This window comes from Rhincodon typus, chromosome 15, assembly GCF_021869965.1.
Source record: "Rhincodon typus isolate 14 chromosome 15, sRhiTyp1.1, whole genome shotgun sequence".
NCBI classification, from domain to species: domain Eukaryota; kingdom Metazoa; phylum Chordata; class Chondrichthyes; order Orectolobiformes; family Rhincodontidae; genus Rhincodon; species Rhincodon typus.
The window spans coordinates 19,152,415-19,176,046 of record NC_063346.1 but is presented as its reverse complement, the minus strand read 5'-3'; the positions used below and the strand labels follow the sequence as shown (position 1 = coordinate 19,176,046).

The 23,632-nt window shown below is 37.9% G+C and overlaps 1 protein-coding gene across 1 annotated transcript in view; it reads left to right on the top strand.

The window, feature by feature from the left end:
* cdh13 (cadherin 13, H-cadherin (heart)) overlaps window positions 1-23,632 on the top strand; it is a 1,009,596-nt gene that overhangs the window by 493,749 nt on the left and 492,215 nt on the right. Inside the window, exon 6 of the mRNA XM_048606112.1 lies at window positions 20,956-21,100. Coding sequence (XP_048462069.1) covers window positions 20,956-21,100 — 145 coding nt within the window. The remainder of the gene's footprint in view (window positions 1-20,955; window positions 21,101-23,632) is intronic.

Sequence of the window (23,632 nt, the reverse complement as noted above, 5' to 3'; positions counted from 1 at the left end):
GCTCCTCTGATGCTGCTTGGCCTGCTGTGTTCATTCAGCTCTACACCTTGTTATCTCAGATTCTCCAGCATCGGCAGTTCCTACTATCGCTGTAATGTTTTAGGGAAGAAAGTTGAAATCCTACAATGGCAGATGGTGCAATTTGAATTCAATTTCTTAAAAAATCTGGAACTAAGAGTTTGATGATAATGAAGCTATTGCCAATTGTCAGAAAAATCCATCTAGTTCACTAATGACCTTTTTGGGAAGAAAGCTGCCATCCTTGCGTGGTCTGGCCTACATGTGACTCTAGACCCATAGTCTTGTAGTTGACTCTTAACTGTCTTCTGGGCAATTAGGAATGGGCAATAAATGCTGGCCTTGCCAGTGACATCCACGTTCCATGAATTAATAAAAGGAAAGTTTCAGTGACTAACCACCACATTCACTCGCTAAATGAAAACATTTATCTATTAAGCTTACATTAAATTTTAGATTTTATTGTGAACTATTGAGATCAAAGAAATATAGCCATTAAAAGTGATGGGAAAAGGAGTGTTTGTCTTTCATGGTGATTTCTTTACTTCGTAATCTTTATGAATTTTAAATATGCTATCAGATTTTAAATGGTGTCCTTAGGCATCGTCAAAACTGCCATGAGACATCTCACCTACTAGAAACCATCCTTTGTCCAATGTTCTTGTACATTATCACCTCACTTTGAGCCTCGTTTTCTTCAGTTAAGTCCTTGAACATGTTGACTGCTAAATTCATGCCCACCTCTCAGAACACCCTATTTGAATCTCTCTAACAGGCTCAACTCCAAGTACAGAACTGAAAGAGGTCTGACCCAACTAATGAATAAAATTCTCTATGAATATTATATATTTTACTACTTGGCTTTTCTGAAAGCTTTGAGATAGTTGACCACAACTACTCTTCTTTAATATATTGCCACTATTGTCTAGACAGACAGTAGTGCCATTGCTTGATTTTACTCTTGCCTTCCAAGGTGGAAGACACCAGTAGCATACCAGAACTTCCCTCTGACTGTCTTGCAGGGGTGAGTGTTGTGGCCATCACTAAGGAGAAAGTGCTAGTGAAGCTGAAAAGTGTGAAGGTGGATAAATCACTCACACCAGATGGACTAAACCTCAGAGTTCTGAAGGAGATTGCTGAGGCTGTACAAGGCTCTGGTCAGACAGCATTTGGAATATTGAGCAGTTTTGGGCCTTGTATGTAAGGAAAGATATGCTGGTGTTGGAGGAGATCCAGAGGAGATTTATAACAGTGAATCCAGGAATGAAGATCTTGTGATATGAGTAGTGATCGAAGAGGTCTCTGTCTGTACTCAATGGAGTTTAGGAGAATGAGGGAGTATCTCATTGAAACTTACAGAATACTGAGAGGCCTGGATGGATAGATGGATGGATGTGAAGAAGATGGTTCCACTCATAGGAGAGACTAGGACCCGAGGTGACAGCCTCAGAGTGAAAGGATAATCCTTTACAACTGAGATAAGGAGGAATTTCTTCAGCCAGAGAGCAGTTAACATGTGGACCTCATTGCCACAGAAAGCTGCGGAGGCTTAGTCATTGTGCGTATTTAAAATGGAGATAGATAAGTTCTTGATTAGTGAAGAGATCAAGGGTTACAGGAAAAAGGCAGGAGAATGGAATTGAGAAACATATCAGCCATGATTGAATGGCAGAACAGACTCGATGGGCAAATGGCCTAATTCTTTTTTTACGGTCTTATGGTCTGTGTCTTGTTGACTGTGCTGTCAGAAGAGCAGACCCATTTTCTCCATTTCGCAATTGTCATCTCTTCTTCATCTTACTATTATTTAAAGCTGCTAATTCTTCTTTCCCTCATTATCAGTACCTTTATCTGTTGCTATGGGCACCCTCGCCATCAGTTTCACTTATTCCTCCTGCTCCTTCTCCACAGTCAACATTTATCAGCCCCTTTCAATTCTGAAGAACATACACTTTGAACTTGAAACATGAACTCTGTTTTTCTCGGTTTCTCCCTCACACAGTGGTTAGCACTGCTGCCTCACAGCACCAGGTTCCTGGGTTGGGTCTGGGTGGGATGCTCTGAGAATTGATGTGGACTTGTTGGGCCTGTTTCCACACTGTAGGGATTCTATGATCTATATGTAGAGTTTCTCCAGCTCTTTCTATTTTTACTTTCTATTTTCACCCACTTTGTGCTATTTGTGTCTTGTGGGAAGCAGCTCCATAACACATCACTAACTCTAAGGTTTTACAGTAGATTTGTAGCTCGGGTTGTGAATGTTGTGGTTGGCTGGCTGTCCGAGCTGGTTCGTTGTTTTGCAGCTGGTTCATTACCCTGCTGGGTAACATCATCAGTGCCCTGATGTTGATGATGATGCCCTGAAGTGCACTGATGATGGCAGGGTAATGTGATGTCTGCAAAACAATGAACCAGTTCGGCGAGCCAACCAACCACGACACAACAGTAAATTTAGCTCTAGGGTCCTTAGCCTTACACAACAGTTTGTTTATTCCAAAGCTTTCCCATTTCACTTCCCATTTGTCTTCTATAAAATTTTACTTAGGCAAAATACTACCGCCAGTGTCCTGTCCCATATTTTGTCCTGCTTGTTTGTTTGATGAGTGATATTGATTCCTTCCTCAATGCTTCAAATTGAGAGTGATAGTCCTCATATTTAAATCTTCTCATGATCTCCAGCCTGGCAACCCCCATCTCCAAAATCTCTAATCTGTTCTACTGTCTCCAGCATCTTGTATACTTCTCCATCCCTTTTTACCCTATTATCAGTGCTGTTCTGTCAGTCATCTCAATCTTGTAATCTGAAATTCCTTTCTTTGGTCTATCTGCAACACAACAACCCCATCCTCATCAGGTATCTTCTTCTTCGGCTTCACTTCCATTCTCTTGATTTTGATTCTATGATACACTTTGCTTTATCTTTTAACATTAAAAACTCATGGATATGCAAGTCATTCAGATTATTTGCTCTTGTGTATCTGTCAGTGCAGCCTGAAACATGTAGAAATACAATGCATTATCTCACAATATATTGCTACGTGCCATGAACTTAATTTGTATAATTGCAAGTTTCTAAGTGCAGTAGAGCTCTGTGCTCCCATTCTCACATTTCAATCATGTGTGAGAAGTGTTGTGAATAACAGAAGCGCAGTAAAGTTATGGCTGCTAGCATTTTCACTTAAACTCTCAATATTGCTCCTTCCCAGCTGACTACTGGCTCAAAGCTTTGCATCTTCTGTCCTTGTCCCCAGTCACCTGATTTGCGAGATTCCCAGATTACTTGTCAACTTCCATTATAATTAACTTTCACTTTGCTCATTTGTCCAGTATTGTGATTTCATATTTGCTTTGGGCTGGATAATAGGCCCTCCTACCAGTGGGTGTGAAGGCAGGGGGCACAGAACATAGAGGAGGACGCTTTCCTTTCTTCCAGTCACCTGTCCCTGTTCTGTTTGAAATTTTATATTGGTGGGAGAAGAGCTTGTTGGCTTGCCTGCCCATAAGCCCAAATAGGAATCACATCATAATGGTCTTATCCCATCCCATCCTGTCCATTATTGTACTTGCTTTGGGGGGGAGACACATGCCACATGGAGTGTCCCACAGGTTTGACCACACAGGCTGGTGTCGGGTAACCTCCTTGTGCGTTCCCTTGGCCAAATGGAGGCATTAACTTTTCAAGATTGACTCCCCCTTTAACCCTACCTCCCACCACGCTCACACCTTCAACTTAAAATTAGCATCAGGTCTTTCAGGAAGAATAGTGAGGATTCGTTTCTTCATGTATAGCCTGGTAAAAGTGCAGAATTCTGTCCTCTAAAAGCAGTAGATATTAGCTCAATTATTTGTTTAAAAACTCAGATCAATATAAGTTTCAACATAAACTTGCAAAAGGACGTGGTATCAAGATGGGTGGATTCAATAAGTTGCAACAATGATCTCACTGAATGTGACAGAGCAAGTTTGAGGAACTGAATAGCTGCCTCCCATTCCTATATCCTGTATTGATGGTAAAATGGATTATTTTCCTTGTAAGCATTTATGCAGGATTGAATCTTCTAGCACATGCGAACCCATTGCTCAAAGTTGTCTTAAAAATGAAACCTGAAACTTAAGAAAAACTGATAGTTGCTTTGAGGGTGAGTATTATATTGCAAATTAAGAGTCTCCAAGACACACACTTTTTGTTGAAATGGATTTCTCAGTCTGGTGAGTAAGAACTAATAGCTCAATGCCTGTTTAGTCTACATTTAAAGGATGCAATAGATTCTGATTACTATGGAAATCACTGCAAAGCAAATGTGTTACTACAGATGTAAGTAGGACAAGTGAGGAACTTTTTTAAATGCATGCATTTTAGAGAAAGACAAAACATTAAACCATTTGTAGTCTGTAAGCCTAATTGGAAAGATGTAGATGAAGAAACTTCCAAGGAAATCAGAAGAGTGCTAGAATTTAGATTACAACAAAAGCCTACTTTTGTCCTAATTTTGACTGAGATAGTACTGGGAGAAGTAAGAATTTGAGAATGTTTGACAGAATTTTCTGTATCACTGTTTCCAGTACAACCTGGAAGGAGGTATTGCTGGATCTGGTTTTAGAGAATGAGGTGGGTCAAGTTGATCAAGTGATACTCAATGAACATAAAGGGGACAATAATCATTGTATCATTAGTTTAAATTGGCCATGGCAAAGGACAAGGAGTAATCCAAATTAAGAAAAAAATTAACTAGAGGAAAACCAAGTTCAATGGGGTTAGAACAATTTTGGACAATGTTTTGCAGCTGAAAGTACAATAGTGGAGATAATTCAATCAAGGGATATTCCCATCCATTGGAAAGGTAGTACAAATCCAGTGTTCCCTAAATGACAAAAGATAGCCAGATGAAGCAGAAAAAAAGATGCATGTGACAGATATCAGAAGGCTGAAGCAAGATTAAACGTTTTTCTGTGCAGTGTTCATCAATGAAAGACACAGTAAATTGTGTAGTGTATTGACTATCAACTTGTGGGAAAGATGTAGCACAACAGAAATGTAAGGAAATTAGAGGGAGAGTGTAAAAAGAAATGCAAAACAATGAGTGAGCGAGAGAAGGGGCCAGCAACCAACATAAAAGTTAATCTGAAAGTTGCTTCATGGCAAAACAATCACAAAACCACCAAGTTGTTTTACAAATGGAGGCAGGGGACATGACAGAGGTACTAAATGAGCACTATGTATCTATCTTGACCAATAAAGAAGATTCTGCTCCATTCTTAGGAATAGAGGAGTTAGCTGAGACACTTCGATTAAAAATTGATCAAGAGGGGTGTTAGATTAGTTGATTGGCTTCTCTATGCAGAACTGAATGAAATGTACCTAAGATACTGAGGAAGGTGGTGGCATGAAGTTTATAATACTTTATTGTTATTTGGTGACTTGGGCTCTAATGTAAACATAAATGGTTTTTTTTGATTCAGTTCTGTGAAGAGGGCTTTTCATCTTAAAGGGGCTGAAACTCACTTTTTAGTATTGGGTCCAAACAGCCTTTCCAAGAAATTACATGATTTAAGATAAATGCCCAAGCAAGCCACCTCGTGAGATAATTGCTGAAGTGTTTGTAATTTAACGTTTATGATCCAAAGAGGCTCAAATTATGATGGGACATAAGCAAGGCCAGTTTAAAAGAGGGAGACTTTTAACTAGTGTGGCAGGGGGTTCGGAACCAAAGTTGTAGGTCAGCAGAGTAATTGAGGAGAAAATAGAAGTTAAGTCAAGTAAGTCTAATGCAATCAGTTCTGCTATAATGCGCGTTTCTTGAAGGCGAATTGGCTTTAATGCAATTGAAGAATTTAGACGATTATTTGCAGAATACGAACTTTCCTTACCTGTACTGGCTATAATGTGATTCCGGCCCCATTGGTTTAAATGGCGCAGCTATTGCATGATTTTCTCATAATGTGAGATCACAGGAGAATGGAACTAACGCGTTATCTCAGAACCGACTGAAGGAAGAACATGCAAGGCCAGGTTAATGAACATGGTGGGACTGATTGCCTGAATTGTATTCATTTTAATGCAAGGAGTATAACAAGTAAGGCAGATGAGTTTAGAATGTGGATTAGTACCTGGAACTATGATGTTGTAGCCATTACAGAAATTTGGTTGAGAGAAGGGCAAGACTGGCAGTTCAATGTTCCAGAATTTATACATTTCAAATGTGATGCAGAGGGATGTAAAAGGAATGGGGGAGTTGCATTTCTGAATTCGGAGAATGTCAGCTGCACTAAGAGAAGACATTATGGAGGGTTCCTCCAGCGAGGCCATGTGGGTAGAATTTTAGTTGATGGGCAATCAGTATGATGGCATGATAACATAAGCCTCCCAATAGCCAGCAGGACTTGAAACAGTTATGCAAGCAGATCATGGAAAGATGTGAGAACAACACAAGTAGGTGATTTTAACTTCCCTAATATTGACTGGGAATCCCTTAGTGACAGAGGCTGAGATGACACAGAATTTGTTCTATGCATCCAGGAAGATTTCTTGAAACAATATTTAGATAGTCCAACTAGGGAAGGAGCTGTACTAGATGTGATATGGGGTAATGTGTCTGGCTAGGTGATCAAAGTTTCAGTGGGGGAGCATTTTGGGAACAGTGATCATAATTCTGTAAATATTAAGCTAGTTGTGGATAAAGATAAAGCTGGTCCTAGGGTGGGTGTGCTAAATTTGCTATAACCCTTAGAAACATTGATATAAAGAGGTATCAACCCTTGGAAACATTGATATAAAGAGGGATCCTGGGGTGCAAGTCTCTGGTTCCCTGAAAGTGGCAACACATGTGGAAAAAGTGGTAAAGAAGTCATACGACATCCTTGCCTTCATCAGTTGGGGTATGTCATGTTGCAGCTGTATACAACTTCAGTTTGGCCACATTTAGAGTATTGTGTGCTGTTCTGGTTGCCACACTACAGGAAGGATCTGAAAGTTTTGGAGAGGGTGCAAAAGAGATTTACCAGGATGTTGCCTGGGTTGGAGTGTATTTGCTGTAAGGAGAGGTAGGAGAAAACTAGATCGTTTTTGCTGGAAAGTTGGAAGATGTGACATGACTTGATAGAAGTAAATAAAATTATGAGAGGCACGGATAGGGTGGTTAGTCCAAGTCTCTTGACCAGAGTAAATCCATCAAACACTAGGGGCATAGGTTTAAGATGAGAGGGGGTAAGTTTAAAGGAGATGTAAGAGGCAAGGCATTTACACAGTGCGTTAGGTGCCTGGAATGTGCTGCCAGGGGAGGTGGTAGAAGCAGATATAATAACATCGCTGAAGAGGCATTTAGATAGACACATGAACAGGCAGGGACTAGACAAATTCAGACTACGTGCAGGCAATTGGATTAGTTTAAAATGGCATCATGGTTGGTGCAGACTTGGAGGGCCAAAGGGCCTGTTCCTGTGCCGTACTGTTTTATATTCTAGGAAATCCATCCCAGCAGATGTGTTGATTAGTAGCCCCAAAATTGCAGGAAAAAGCCTTGTTTTAAAAAAAAGTGAGAAAAGTTGATGAGTTAGCCTGCACACATGTCAATGAGAGAGACAGTAATGACAGGAATCACATCTGATGAATGTGCAGAAGTTTGATAAAAGGACACTGTTTATGACCTCGTTGGTTGTTCAGTAAGAAATTAAAGAATGGAGAAAGAATATTGCTAGAAAGAGTTGAATTTTTTTTTGCTGTTTATGATCAATCTTTCCAAGTTGTCTTTGGCTTTTTCATTTTTCTTCTGTCTTTTCCTATTTCTTTTTTGTCGTGAACACTGGCAGCCTTATGTGGGTATGTAACAGTAAATGACCAGCAGTTACCAAACTACAAAAGATATAACTTATGGTTTATTAAAATAAGTTTCACCCTGGGATCTGACTAAATATTGCTATTATCAGTTGGGATGATGACTGTGGAAATTACAGAGGCATAATTTTTCAAACCTCATTCCATACAAGTAGTGGAGTCAGTGGACTTTAGTTTGGTATTATTCATATATGGAATATGGGTATTGCTGGCCAGCTCAGCATATGCTGCCCATCCCTAATTGCCTTTGAACTAAGAGGCCTGTTGAGACATTTCAGCAGCTACCATATGTGTTCTGGGCTCACATGTAGGTCAAATCAAATAGGGATGCCAAATTTCCTTCCCTAAAGGACATTAGTGAGCAATTTTTATTTAAAATGACAATTGAAAATGGTTACATGGTTGTCATTAGGTTAGCTTTTAATTCTAGATGAATTTTTTTTATTGAATTCAAATTTTGAACCCATGTCACAAGATCCTCAGCCTGGGGTTTCTGAACAGTCTGGAAACATTACCATTTATGTTGCCACCTCCCCTTGTCTAGAGAATTGCAAATATTATACTCTCTTTCAAAAGATGACGAAGGGTAAGCCCAGCAACTGCAGGTCAGTCTAACTTTGAATGAGGCGGATGCGTTAATTTTTTCACTACTAACAGTTGTTGAGGCAAATGCGGATGAACTAAGGAACAGCTGTACAGATATGTAAAGGATAAATCATGTTTAACTAACTTGCTTGATTTTCTTGACGAGTAATAGGGAGATTTGAAGAGAATAATGTGTTTGATGGACTGCCGTCAAATGCCACTTAATAAATGACTAAGGAAAATTGCACCTCAGGGAATAAAAGGGACAGTAGCTGCACCGATGCAAAATTGGCTGAGTGACCAGAAACTGCAAGCAGTGATGAAAGGGTTGGGTTTTACTGATGGACGGAAGCTGCATTTTTGGGCTCTCCAAGGTTCAGTGATAGGACTCCTGCTCCTGATAATGACCCAAGACCATTTCAAAACTTGCATATGAGAGTAAACTTGGAAGTATTGTGGATTGCGAGAAGGGTGATGTTAAATTTTAAAAAGACAACAGCTGGTGGACATGTGGCAGCTGAAGTTTAAAGCAAAGGTATGTGAAGTAATTTGCTTTAGTTAGAAAGAACGAGGAGAGGCATGAAAAAGAATGGTATTTGCAGTAAATTTGAATGAAGATGCATGAGCAGGGGAGCGTGGGTGGCACATATGCACAATTGAAGGTGGAAGGGTAGGTTGAGACAATAATCAATGAAGAATGTGGGCTTTATGAATAAGGACATTGAGTACAAGATCAAGGAAATTGTAAAACAGTAGTTTGGTTACTGGCGTTCTCTGTCAGGTTCTTGTCCAACCATTTTAGGAAGGATGTGAATTCTGTAGTGAGGATGCCATAAAGACTCCCAAAGATGGTTCTAGGAATAAGGAGCTCCAGTTAGGTGGGAGCAGTTGATGCTGATCTCCTCAGAGAAGAGAAGGTTGAGATTTGATAGATGTTAGTCAGAATCATGACAGGTCTGGACAGAGTAGATTGAAAGAAACTCTTCTCATTGGTGGAATGATTGACAATCAGAACACATCAATTTAAGGTTATTGGTAAAAGAACAAATAGCAATATGAGGAAAGTCCCAATTTTCCAGAATGAATTGTTTATGTATGTGGTGAAAACAGATTCAATTGTAGCTCTTAAGAAGGAGAAAGACAATATTCTGAAAAACAAACATTTGCAAAGATATGGGAGATAGTAAGAACTGCCGATGCTGGAGTCAGAAGAAGGGTCCTGACCCGAAACGTCAACTTACCTCCTCCTCTGATGCTGCCTAGCCTGCTGTGTTACTCCAGCTCCACACTGTATTATATTTGTAAAGATAAAGAGCTGAGTTGCTCTTTCAGAGAGCAAGTATAGACTCAATGAGTCAAGCTGTACTTCTCTGCTGTACTTACTCAATTATATTATGAGTATTGGGATGAGGTTGATAATTAAGTTGCTAGGCAAAAAAGTAGATGTTGAAAAAGATTTGCTCAGAGAGAAGCCAGCGAGAGACATTTGTAGCATGATTTCCCTCTGCAATTGCGATATAGGAAACAGTAAATGTTTTCTGGTGACAATTGCTGTCAGATAGCCAATCAAGCTGGAGTGGACAGCTTGGTAGGGATGAAGTTCAAATGAAGTATAACAGACTGGACACCAAGGCTAATAATGCAATACACTTATCATTACCAGCCGTAAGTTAGTAGCATTGTTTATGACATGGCACTAGGTTAAAGATCAGGAGACTGAGAATTGGTCTCCTTTGAAAAGTTGACATTGCAACCTCAATTTGGAGCAAATAATGTGTTATGTAAACTATGACTGAGATTGGCAATTAGAAACAAAAAAAGAGGTCTTAAAAATTCAATCCTCATTCTATCTTTAGGATATATAACATATAGAAGAGTGTAGCTTGATCAGAAGAAGCAAAAAATGGAGAGAAAATCCAGTGGCAAAATGTTCACTTAATCCTTTATTTTTCAATTAGTAAATACTTGAAATTGAATGAAAGTGAATTGTTTCATTTTCATGTGTGCACATAAAACTTTGTGAAGAAAATTATAAGAAGAAGCAGAGAGAAGGTAATTAATTCATAGACAAAAGCCTTGTAAGTGTAATTATTTTATGGTGCTAGATTCAATAATTTAATTTAACTTGATTATGATTTCAACTTCAAGCAATGCCCCATGAGTTAAAAGATTGGAATTAAAAATTAATGATGAATGAAAACTATTGGATTCTCAATGAAATTATGGATCCATCACATCTGCTCACAAAAGTTATTAAGAATAACTAATAACTACCATAGTGTCTAAATTACATATCAAAATGTATAGTGAAGATTTGATTTCTCTGGTTATAACACAAATTTGTAATTCTTCTGATGGTTGTAATTTTCAATTCAGTTTTAAACATAAAAAGTGAAAAGTATCGAAGTTTCCTGACATGGGGTAAAAAACCTTCTAAGAAGCAGTTTAACGACCTGAGAAGAAATTTTTCAGTGATTACTATTAAAATTAGTTTATATAATGTTTTACTTTATACACAATGGAAAAGAAAGTGTTACCCCAAGGGTTCAAAAGACAATTAAAGTGCTTTAAAATGTAGACAGAAATGGTACAAGAATTGATTTAATGATTGAAAAATATTTTTATTCAAGTTATAAATTAGAATGTATCATGTAACTTTCAAGATAATTTAGGAATGTAAACAATGATTATCCATGGAGAATATGCACTAACGAAGATTATGCATTTAAACATTCTTGTGATTGCCAACTATGCCAAGGTGTCAACTCTATGTAAATCATTGTTCAAAGAATTAGCAAGTACGGTGAAATCCACAGGTACACTCCGGCAAAAATCAAACAGCTGATTTAAAAAATGAACACTTCTCAGTGTTAACATAATCACCTCTTTACATTCCATGGTAGTTCATATTCAATCCAGTACTAAGGAAACCATCGACATAGTGTTAGATGCTCCTACGTTTTCATCTGCTACAGTTATAATCCATGTACTGGACACTAGGGACACTGGAAGTATAATGTATGTATTATCAAACAGACAACTATTCACTTAATTTGGTAGAAAAACAGCAGAGAAGCATCCAGACCTAACTTTAAAAGGCTTCTCTTTCTGATCAACCATTCACAAGAATATTAATGTGAAAAGCAAAAAGGTCCTAATTAGTTGAAATACTATAAGACATAATCAAATTAGTTTCAGATCTTCAGCATCTGCAGTTCTTTGTTTTATCAAATTAGCTGTCTAATGTCGTGATCACTAGAATTAACATAGATGTGATGCAACAGTGGTAGGTTCTGTATCTGTTATGCCAAAGGTTGCATTAATGTTGGATTGTACTCTGATCTTCTGTTTACATTGTATTCAGCTTAAGCATTACTTTTAATAAAAGCTGCACTTATTCAAGTTTATCTCCGTATAAAGACATTGTATTGGACTGAGTCTAATGACTGCAAAGATAGATAAAATTTTCTTTTCTTTTACCCCTTTCCAATCCATTCATACACTTTTTTTTATTGATCTGGTACTGACAATTTAAAATTGTCTTTTTAACTGCACGATTTGTAGAAACAAGATCAATTCACCAGGATAAATTGGTTAGTTACTCCAACTGGTTGTAAGAGGTATGATTATGCAAACCAAACTACAGCAAACTTTTACAATTCTATGAAAAACTGTTTTTTGCCTGTCATGTAATTATTTGTGGCAGAATGATTTCAACACGTTTCATACAAATACATTGTCACTTACTGCTTCCCTCTGCAGAATGCCATTAAAGTTTGGATACTTGCTAACAAGGTAGGAAGCTCAAATCAAAACATTTTGGCAGAGTTGCCTCCATATAGGTGGCTCCTGCATGCACTATCATTCCTCTGTGGAGGTAGGAATGAGATAGAGTCAGATGGACTGAACCTGGTAACAATTTGGAGGTAGCCACAAAGGTTTGGATGAACTCATTAGAGACTAGTATGGGTCCTCAGTTCTTTAGTTTGTTGTCAGTTCAGTTGTATTCAAGGCTCTTGGGTTCTTTATCTCTCACCTCTTGCACACCCTCATGTTGCATAACCCCACCCCCACTTCACTTACCATGACACACCCCGTCATGTCTTCCCTGTGATCTCCACACTCACTCTTAAAATTCATTCATGGTATGTGGGTGTTGCTGGCTGGCTAGTATTTATTGCTCATCCCTAGTTATCCTTGACAATGTAATAATGAGTTGCAATCTATTTGATGTAGGTAGACCCACAGTAATATTGGGGAGGGAGTTTAGGGAGGACTTACGCAGTCAGCACCATGTACAAAGCCAATGATCCATACAATAACAATGGCCACTTTGGAAATGCCCATGAAAAAAAATCACTCAGCAAGCTGCTTTATAAGTTTAAAAAAAACTGTTGGTCTTATAACCTAATAAACGTGTCGATTTGAAAGTATCATGTAATGATTCAATAACCAAAGTTTTACCCCATTGGCAAGGGAGACTGGAAGAGTGCATGGGGATCATAAAGAGACAAGAATTTGAGGTTTAAAATCTATCTTTAAAAAAGCTTGTCAAATCCAAACCCCTCACAGGGAGTGTGAACCATGACTCCTTCAGAAACTAGTGGGACAGCATGAAAATTGTGGAGGATTATGAGGTGCATTCTCCTTCAATGGAACTATCTGATTGAGAGGGCAGGGTATAGACCTTTATCCAGTCCCAGCAGAAATTGTTGAGAATAGATGCAGGAATCCAGGAACTGGATACCACCTGGTAATTTTAAACAATTCAGACATTGACCTGATTATGCAAGAATTCTGGCTTTATTTTTTAAACTCAACCAGATAGTGCAAGAAAGAAAGAAAAATTTCTGTTGTCATTTTAATTTCATTTCAAGACATAAACTATTCTAATTTAATTATTGCAAGCCTCAAGCAATCACCTTGTCACATGGTCAGAATAATCCTCGTATTTGATGTTAATTAGTATGAATTTGAAATGCTCTTGGAAATGTAATAAAACTGACAAAAGCTGTAAATATGTTAGACGTTTATTATTCATGGAAAATCCACTCAAACAAAATAGTTGTGATTTTTTTTAAAGAGGCCATTTGCATGCATATATTCATTTTATAACATTAACTGTTCTGATCCCAGGTCTTGGTAACTCGGGACAAGTCAGATCACAGAATGAAACCTGGCTTGACAGGTCAAAAGATTTATTTTTGCAGCTGGCTACCATTGTGGTTAATCACTGAATATAATCATACAAGTCTGCCGATTTTCTTTAGCAAAATAACACAAGTTTATCACACAAAAGAAAAACAAAAGCTAAATATTTTTATGACTAATCTGAGAAGAGTGCACTGATAGTCAAGCCTTACTATTCCACACACGTCACAAAGATATACATACCCAATTAAACCCCGAGATGATCAATTTGACTGCTATTCAGGACAAAAATAATTAACACTACTATTGTTAAAAAAAAATCAATGTGTCTGCAAATGAAATACAAAAATAAAAGGGTTATTAATCAATGAAATGTAACATTAACAATTCCTTTTTAAACCCAATTGTGAACACACTCGTTCATAAATAAGACAGATAAAAGACAGATAGTTTGATACAAATATTGTTTGTGGGAAAATATAGAGGAGGAAACAAAATTTTGAAGATCAGAAGTCTGGATCACACAGTGGATTATTATTGCTCATAGCTGTTTTCATTTTAGCAACAGTAATACATGGTTGTCTGCAAAGCGATGGTCATTCTTCAATAAAAACATAAACTTCTGGGGAAACTCAATAGGTCTGGCATTATCTTTGAAGAGAGAAACTGAGTTAATGTTTTGATTTCAATGTGAACTCTGAAGAAGAGGAGAGGACAGTGTGTATTATATCCAAATTTACTGATAGAAAAATAAGTTGGAGAGCATGTTGTGATGAAGGGGTATAGATAATTTGAGGGAGTTAGAAAAAATTTGGCAGATGGAATTTAATGCAGGAAAATGTGAGGTTATGCAATTGGTAGGAACATTCAAAAGACAATTATTTAAATGGACTACTACAGAACAATGGATGTGTAAAATCCTGGCAGGATTCAAAGGGAACTTAAAGAGAAAAATAATTCAAAAGCATCAGAAGCTTCTGAGATTCCCTTCACATCCTCCCTCCACAGAGAAAATCTTTATTTTTGTAACTTCTACAGTTGTAGGAGGAACAAGGGTTTTGTTTTAATTTTGAAAGGGTGAAGAAATTATTGAAACTTACTCTCCATTTGCTATATAGCAGCTAGTTTTTCTTTTATACTTTAGGATTGCTTCATCTTAGTAACTGCAGAGAATCTAATACTAGCAATCGGGAAATGGTGTGTGTTGTTTGTGTTCCTTGCCTTTAAGAGACTTCACCTCAAAGGAGTTCATGTTGCAACTCTGCCTTTTATTTAGTCAGCTTGGGCTTTGCAAGCTGTACGTGCAGAAATTAGTTCATTGTTGTTATGTTTACTTCATAACTTGTGACATGTTTTTCTTTTTTAAATAAACTAACCCACTCCTGACAAGCAACTGATTATTGGACTATGACCATTGACATAGCAGTTAATTTCAGCATAATGAAGAAGGGGAAAAAACATAATGATATATTTAAGCAGAAAATTTCACTGAAGAAAAAAAGTTATGGTGGCAATAAACAGTGAAAGTGAAACTGTAATTTGTTGTTATGAAAGCGTACTTGATCCTAGCCCAGTAAATCCATTTTCCACGTAAAAAAGACATGATATAAATACAAATTGCTGTTCTGTCCAAGTTTCCAGGATTCTGGTAGATATTCTCAAGGTTACTGCTGTGAAGTTTAGGGTTTCACAGGTTTATCTGATTATTGTGTTGTTACTGGGCAGAGATAGACAGTCAAATCAAATCAGCCTCCCCCGTCTCTGTACTCTAAACACGGAAAAGTTAAAACTTCAAAAACCATCAAAATTGACACAAATTGTTCTTAACCAGAGCTTTTGAATAACCAGTATCAGACTTCGTGAATAATAGATACAAGACTCCAGGTTTATAGCTTGAACAAAAGATTCAGCAGTTTATTAATAATACAGTAGCTTTAGCACAGCAAACTTCAAGGAATTTTAAATTGTTTATAATTTAAATGCAATCCTTTTCAGTTCTAGTCCCCATTCTCACAAAGGCGAATACACCACAGACATTGGTAAGGGAATAAAAAAAGATGAACTATGAATATGAACTTGCCAGTTCACTTAAGCAGTCTCCACGATACATAACATTGTCAGTGATGGGATTGTATTTTGCTTGGTTTTTGTGAACACCTATGCATGCAAATAGCTTCCAGTAGGCTTTGAGAAATATTCACTTATTTTGGAGATTCTCTTCTCCAAACTGTCATTAAGTTGATAATGAGAGGATAACCAGGGAGCAATCAAATCTCCATTCCATAGCTTTGACAGGAAAGATCCTTCTGAATTAAACAGGGTTCAAACTTTGCTTCCTCTTTTATTGCATTCCCTTTCTTTGGCTGCTGGGCACCGTAACTTCGTATGAGGCCCCTGTTAACTTTCAAACATCTGTCATCTGTTTGAGCATAATACCTCCCTGGAGTTGAACAGTCATTCAGGTATTTTGAACAAGAACCAACTTGCAATTAACATCAAAGCCTGGCATTAAAAAAACAAAGAGAAATTTGTTTGTTATTTTTGGAAAAAAGTGCTGCTGCTCACAGTCCAAAGGTCTCCTCCAGCTCTCTGACCACAGTTCACAGCTCCAAACAGAACAAAATTGAGAAAAGTAAAATAATGAAAAAAAAAAATCATAGGTTCTAACAGCACTTAATTTTTTGTGTTTGCTATTATTTAGCTAGAAGCAAAGACATTGCTGTAGAAATTGTAGTTTTCTGGATTAGCATGTGAACGCTTAGCATGGTAGAACATGGGAATGTACAGCACTGGAAGAGAATATACAGTTACTAGGTTAGACATAAACACTAATGTCTCAAATTCCCTTTCTCTGAAATATGCATCCAATTTACCATGTCATCTCTTTATTTAACTCCTTCGACATTTACTTTGTGTTTATCACCCTCTGTGCAAAGCAATGGAATATCAACCAACTGCTGCCCTCTGCTAGCTATACTCCTTAATATCAAGAGATTAGTGGTAATCACATTCATTCGGCATTGCTTTGTTCAAAATTTTAATAAAGGTATGATAGCTAGATCATGTTCTTTAAAATTGAGCAATGCTGAAGGATTTATAATAAGTTAATAGAAGGCTTATTTGTCTTTATTTTTTCATTCTCGAACATGAGAGGGAGCTTTCCCCGGTATAGAAGAATAGTGTTGAGCTTTTGCTGGCCTACATCATTATTTAGAATTGTCAAGAGGAAAGACTAATTCAAAAGAAAGGATAAAGTCATGTTTGTAACAGGTCAGTTTCTCAATGTAATGGAAGAGTTCTATTTCACATGACAGGAAACAGCAAGAGGTTTGGGATGAAACTGTTAAGATGTCATGACATTTAGAATATTGGTTTTATACTCTCATTAACTCAAATTTCTAACTTTAATAATTCTATTTGTGTCATATTTTTGGCAAACAATGAGACATCTGCTTGCCATGTGGTCATGATCTGTCTAGGTTTCCTGGAATCATTAGTGGGCTCCCTGACTTATATTGAGGAATCATCATGAACTGCTACAGTACAGCAAGGCTTGTCATAAAAAAGGCACAAACCAGAAAACATAAATTGTGGGAATAGAAGTCCAACAAAAATTGTGAGCCTCACGCCTCATTCCCTCCACTTCCCCCACCTCCTACCCATCCATACTACTACCACCCCCATTTACATGGTCAAAGTCCAAGCAATGACAAGTTCAATTATGCAAAGAAGCTCTGCAGAGAGAGCAGCTTTTCTCATACCGACTGTCAGTTCTTGCAGTCAGTGTTCAATGTAATGATGCAGCTCAAAGACTGGATTCCCCTTCTTTTAAATACACTTGTCATGTGTCCACACTCGAAGTGTGTTGGTTACACTGCTAGGCTTGCTGTTCATGAAATGGGCAGCCTGAAGGGGACATGGATAGAATGGAGAAGACACCATTGTATATACCTCCAATGCTCTGCCTGTACCTTCTGTTGGGAATATGACACCAAGTAGATTGGCACCAAGTAATGATGTTTGTTTGAAGAATTGGTATAGGCACGATGGGCCAAGTGGCTGCCTTCTGCGACATAACAATTCTGTGATCCTGTGACACTACGCTGCTAGAAAGATCAATCTGCACGTGTCTGTGTGTGTTTTAGGCTCATTTGAACAATATTTCTCCTTAAGTGTTTCCAATTCCTGTTGGGATGCAATATCTATGAAATGAATGTTTTGAGATCATTATTTTCTGATTTTTATTTTCTGCTTTAAAGTTGCATCACAGTTCTTCAAGTACTTTGTGATGGTCGCAGTGTAGTTTTAGCCCTAAAAAGTCCATTCCAAATATTTATCAATGCTTTGCATGATGTATCTCACTGGAAATGTCAAACACATTACCAGCAACATCTCGGAGAAAATAAGTTATGTGCAGAGAAGTTCCTTTTCTAGCTTGAAAATAAGACAAAATGGTTTATACAGTTCTAAAAATGATACTGTGATTCTAACCTTTGAGTACGCAATATTCTTTGCCGTCTTCAAACATTCTGTGTCTGATATCAGAAAATTATTTGTTTTAGGGGCTCAATGAATAGTCCTTAAAAGTAAAGGGATAGAAATGTCATAGAATGCTCCTGAGAAAATATTCTTCAGGCCAAAAAAATTAAATTTATGATATAAATTCAAATTTAATTCTGTATGTTAGGTATGCTTCATAAAAGAGCGCTACCTTTTTCTATTCAGCATATCCAGTTTGAGCTTACGGCTTGATTTTGTGCTGTGTAGTTGGAGAATAAAGAGCTATCATATTTTATCATGTCTTGAGGACATTTCAAAGTGCTTCATTTCCATTTTTTACATTTTGCAGTATAATCACTGCAATTTATAAGCACATAAGACATCTAATAGTCCCTAGCCCTAGTCGACAGGTACTGCTTTGAAATAATAGAGGTGATGTTGGAGTGCTAGTACCTGGTTTTTGGGTAGGTTTAATACTGAAAAGGGTAACAGTGGGAGTCTATGCCCAATCTACATGTCCATTTGGATCATTCCTAACTTTGCCAGGCTCTTGTTTCCCTGGTGTCAGGCATTTCCTAAAGTGGGCTTTAACTGACCCCTTTTGGACAAGTCACTTTCTCTGTCTGTTTGTCTATCTCTTTTTCTGTATCTCTCTCTCTTCTTTCCTTTCCCCACTCCCCCCCAACCAATCATTTTCTCTTACTGTTATTCTCTCTTTCTCTCTGTCTCTCACCACCCCCCCACCCCACCATCCATCTCCACAGTAGGAATGTCCTACCCTTCACTCTTTCTCTGATACACTGATGGTGTACTTGTTGCTGCTTCTTGCTCTTATCCAGAATTGGAAACATTAATCGAATTTGTTTCTAATTTCCATCCTCTTCTCACCTTCACTCAGTCTGTCTCTGACTCTTTCCTCCCTTTCCTTGACTTCTCTATTTCTGTATTGTCCACCAATATCCATTAAAAGCCCACCATCTCCCATAGCTACCACGTACACATCCTCACATCTTGTTTCCCAGGGGAATATTTCCCCAGGGCCCTACCATTAAGCATGTAAGTCCTGCCCCAGTTTGCCTTACCAAAATGCAACATCTCACATTTATCTAAATTCAACTCCATATGCCGCTTCTTGACCCATTGGCCTGTGTGATCAAGGTCCCATTGTACTCTGAGATAACCTTCTTCACTGTTCACTATACCAACCTATTTTGGTGTCATCTTCCAACTTACTAACCATACCTCCTATATTCACATCCAAATCATTTAAATAAATGATGAAAAGCAGTAGATCCAGCAGTGACCCTTGTGGAACACTGCTGGTCACAGGTCTGTACTACTTTCAATTTCATCTACTGCATTCACTGCTCACATTGCAGGCTCCTTTACATTGGTGAGACCAAACAGTCTGCTTAATTGTTTTACAGAGCACTTCCACTGTGTCCATGGGAATGACCCAGATCTTCTAGTGGCTTGCTATTTCAGTGATTCACCCAGCTGTCATGCTAATATTTTTTTTCTGTGCCTGCTGCAATGTTCTAATGAAGCACGACACAAAGTCAAAGAATGCCACCACATTTTCTGTTTGGGTATTTTATAGCCTAGAGGTTGCATTATTGATTTAAACTGAGAGCTTGAACTCATGATGTTTGTTCTCCATTTTTCTTATATTACCACACCCTCCCTCCACAAGCCTTAACATTTTAATGTCTTGTTTACTCAGCCAAGAGGACCTATTTTCACCCATTTTTGCCTTAATTTACACCCATTTTAGATCTCTTCCTTTTTCTGTGTTAGTGTTTGTGCCTATTAGTCGCTCAGAGAGTTTTCTGCCCCTAACTCTAATTCCTTTTGTTGATTAAAGAAGGAATCTAAATCACTCACCTTGGTTGATTCTTTGCTGTTTGTCAAATAATCCCAAAGGAGATCTCCAAATGAAACATACAAGACCTCAATTTAGTGTTTGATGTGAAGATTGGCACATCTGATAATGTAGCATTCCCTGCATCACTGATGCTTGAACTCTCAAATTTCTGAATTTGAGATTGAGAGCGCTATCAAATGATTCAATGTTGCATCAAGTTTACTGCAAGACAAAAATAAAAGCAGAGATCTTTCTGGTTGTTCACAAAGCTTGGAAAGACTACACCACATTCGAGGTTTGAAATTATTATTGGCAGAATTTGTGAACAAAAACTTACCGTGTTTATATTACAGTATTTGGTCTTTTAACAGAAATAGCTATTTTGATGTGTTTATTACAAAAATCATGAATTATTATATGGATGCATCAAGTATTCAACTACTCGCACGATCAAAAGTAATGCCTTGGTTTATCTCAGTCCGAGAGGGTGATTAGAACAGATTCAAGAGAAACTTATGAAAGTGAATTGGAGCTATGAAAAGAAAAATGTACAAAGTCCCATAGGAAGAATAGAGGGGGTGTGAGACTAATTGGTTACCCGTCTCAAAGAACTGTCAAATAGAATGATGGCCAAATAATCATCTTTTTCCTGGAAATGTCTACGAATTTTATCATTCCTTCAATTCAATAGTCCTAGATTGTAAAGAGTGGAGTGAAATTAGACACAGTCTGAAAGCACATCTTAATACTATTTTTTACAGTGTTTTTTCAGCTTATTTTTGCAACTGATTGCAAATAGGTTGAGTAAGATGTAAATGTGAATTGATTTTCTGTGAACTGAGAAATCTTTAGAATGTTACTTATTTCTGGTGGAATTCCTCTGGGACTACCTTGTTAACCCAGTCCAGGACCTTTGAAAGGAAATTGCTGATGTGAAAGATTTTTTGGTGTATGCTTCTGTCACTGTAATAATTCAACTTACTCAATCCATTTCCATCTCAAATAGCTGCAAGTTGAAATTACCGAACCCACTGGGAAACTCCTTGAAGGACCAGCCACCCTGTACATCACGATTATTGATCAGAATGATAACAAACCTCTCTTCAGGGAAGGACCGTACGTGGGCCATGTCCTGGAAGCATCCCCTACTGGTGAGTTAAATCTATGGTTAGAAGCTGTTTCCTGAAAGAAGTGTACAAGACATCTGGAATCATGAAGGAATTATATGCTCCTAATGAATATGTGCTGAATATTTTAGTTAAAGTTCATCTTGATGTGTTCTTTCTCCTGATTCTTACGAAGAGTTTTGTCAGTATTTGACTTTGCTGAGTTAGCTAATTCTGTACAACTCTAATGTAATGATTTAAGCATATTGGACTGTTGATTATAATTCTGTCATTTAATGCTAAACTCTATCATTATTTTCTCTTACACAACCCGTTAATAATTGAGGGCAAGCTGGCAAACTGCTTCCAGGCCATTGCCAATGTTCTTCGATCACTCAAGGTTCACCTAAAACTTACTATGATAGAGCACTGGCAAGACTTGTGCTGCTTGTGGTGCTAAGCCCTACTGTCCATTCTAATGCTTACTTAGAGATCTATTTAGAATCAAATGGAATGAATTGTGGATGAACAGATCGAACTTTCCAGATTTAATTTCTCAACATTACCCTGGCACACTGTGGACCCGTCTAGTTCAGATATTGGATTACTGAGTCTGTCAAAAAGATTGATTTGTCTCCAGGCTTTCATTGTCAGCTATGCCGTCTTTGTGACTCATTGACTTCAAGGAAACATTATACCATATCAACTTCTTCCAAAGGAAATAGTTGTTGCCCGATTGCTCAAATCCAGGTTTAAGCATTTGCTATGTGGACAACAGATGTCAGGCACAAGTCAGCATAACATGTCACCTTGCTCCTGACAACATTAAGAACACTCTCTCATCACATTCAGTGGTGGCTTGATCAATTGTAGATGTAAGGGCTGGAATTGCATATGCTCGCCTTCCTATAATTGAGTTATACTTGGCATCAAATCTCATGTATGTGAGGTTCAAGATTGAGGTAACCAATTCTAGAAATTGTGGTTAATTACCTCACAGTATTCTCATTATCTACAGGCTGCTTTTAGTGTGAGGATAGTTTGTGCCTACGTCTTATGTTGATATTCTCAATATTACCAGGTGTAGTACTCCATCATATATTTATAAAGCAAGGTCATTTGTGGTCTGCTTTGGATAATGGCTCACAACCATGATGCTAACTTAACCCATCCAGTCCTGGATCTTTAAGGTGCATTGTCTTCAGTATGGAGGCAGCACATCCCTGCAGCTGATTTTCATCTTTCATCTGCCACTTTCATCTGGACCAGTTTAATTGGAGAGGTTGTGCTCTTTCACATACACTTGGATAAACTTACCTCATAACAGCCTCTCAGGTCCCAGAGGAGGACTTCCAGGTAAGAGTGAGCAAGCTGACAAGCTGCCTTCCTTAGTCTCCACGTCATTCCTTTGGCTGCCACAGCTTCAAAACCTCACATGTTGTTTTGTCATTGGAACTCCTGTCAAGATCATTTTAGTTTGATTCTATCAAAATGGCAAATTTCTAGGTGTTATCCCACCCTCCCTTCTTGTCTAGTTGCAGAATTGGGAAGTGTGATACTAATGGTGTGACTCCATTAAAGAGCTTTGGTAAAGGCTGATCCTTCATCATTCAGATTCCTAAATCACTATTAGTCCCTGGCAGAATAGCATGACTATGTTAAAAAAAATGACACACATTGGCTTTGAGCAACCATTCTTCTGATATTCCCTTCTCTGAAAGAGCCACCTCACCCCTGCTTAATAACTCCTGATAGCAGCAGAGACAAAGCCTCAGTAGGTCAATTTTTGTATGCTATTCATCCCCTACTACTTTATGCTGCTGTATTAATAATGAAATGTTGAGAAGTTACGGAGCTGTACGTCTTCTGGAAATGGAACAGAGGACACTGGAGGAAAGAATAATTGTGTCTTTAATTGCCTGCATATCTCAGTGCATATGCCAAAGAACCACGTGCTGAATGAAGATAAGATGATGAAGATAAATATGAAAATTGTCTAATAAACAGTAAAAAAACAAGCTTAGATTCAAATTGCAGTTTTATTCTGTTATACTTGGTTGTTTAAAGTGCTAATTAATTTATTGGCAAGTTGTCTGAATAAAACCCACCCAAGTATTTATGCAAATGAGATCACTGGAGAATTCTAGCTGCATGTCTATCTGTAAATGTTGATTTCGCTTTGATGTTACTGAACTACTTGGTGAGATGTTAACTCATTTAAAACACTGTCAATTGCACAATAGTTTACAAGTATCTGAAGGTGCAGATTTGTATCAAATATTAAGATGTTCAAACAAAATGTCTGTCTGTCTCCTGTTTTGTCACAGTTGCCTGCTCACATGTTTTAGCCTTCCCTAAAACAAGAATATCGTACAAATGCATTGGTTGGCTGTCATTATGAGCAACAGTGTTTTTATTATGAGACTAAGATCTTCTTCAGCCTTTTCCTCTGATGTTCTCATTAACCAGTCAGGGTTTAAACAAATTGAATCAGAGATAGTAGGAACTGCAGATGCTGGAGAATCCGAGACAACAAGGTGCAGGGCTGGATGAACACAGCAGGCCAAGCAGCATCAT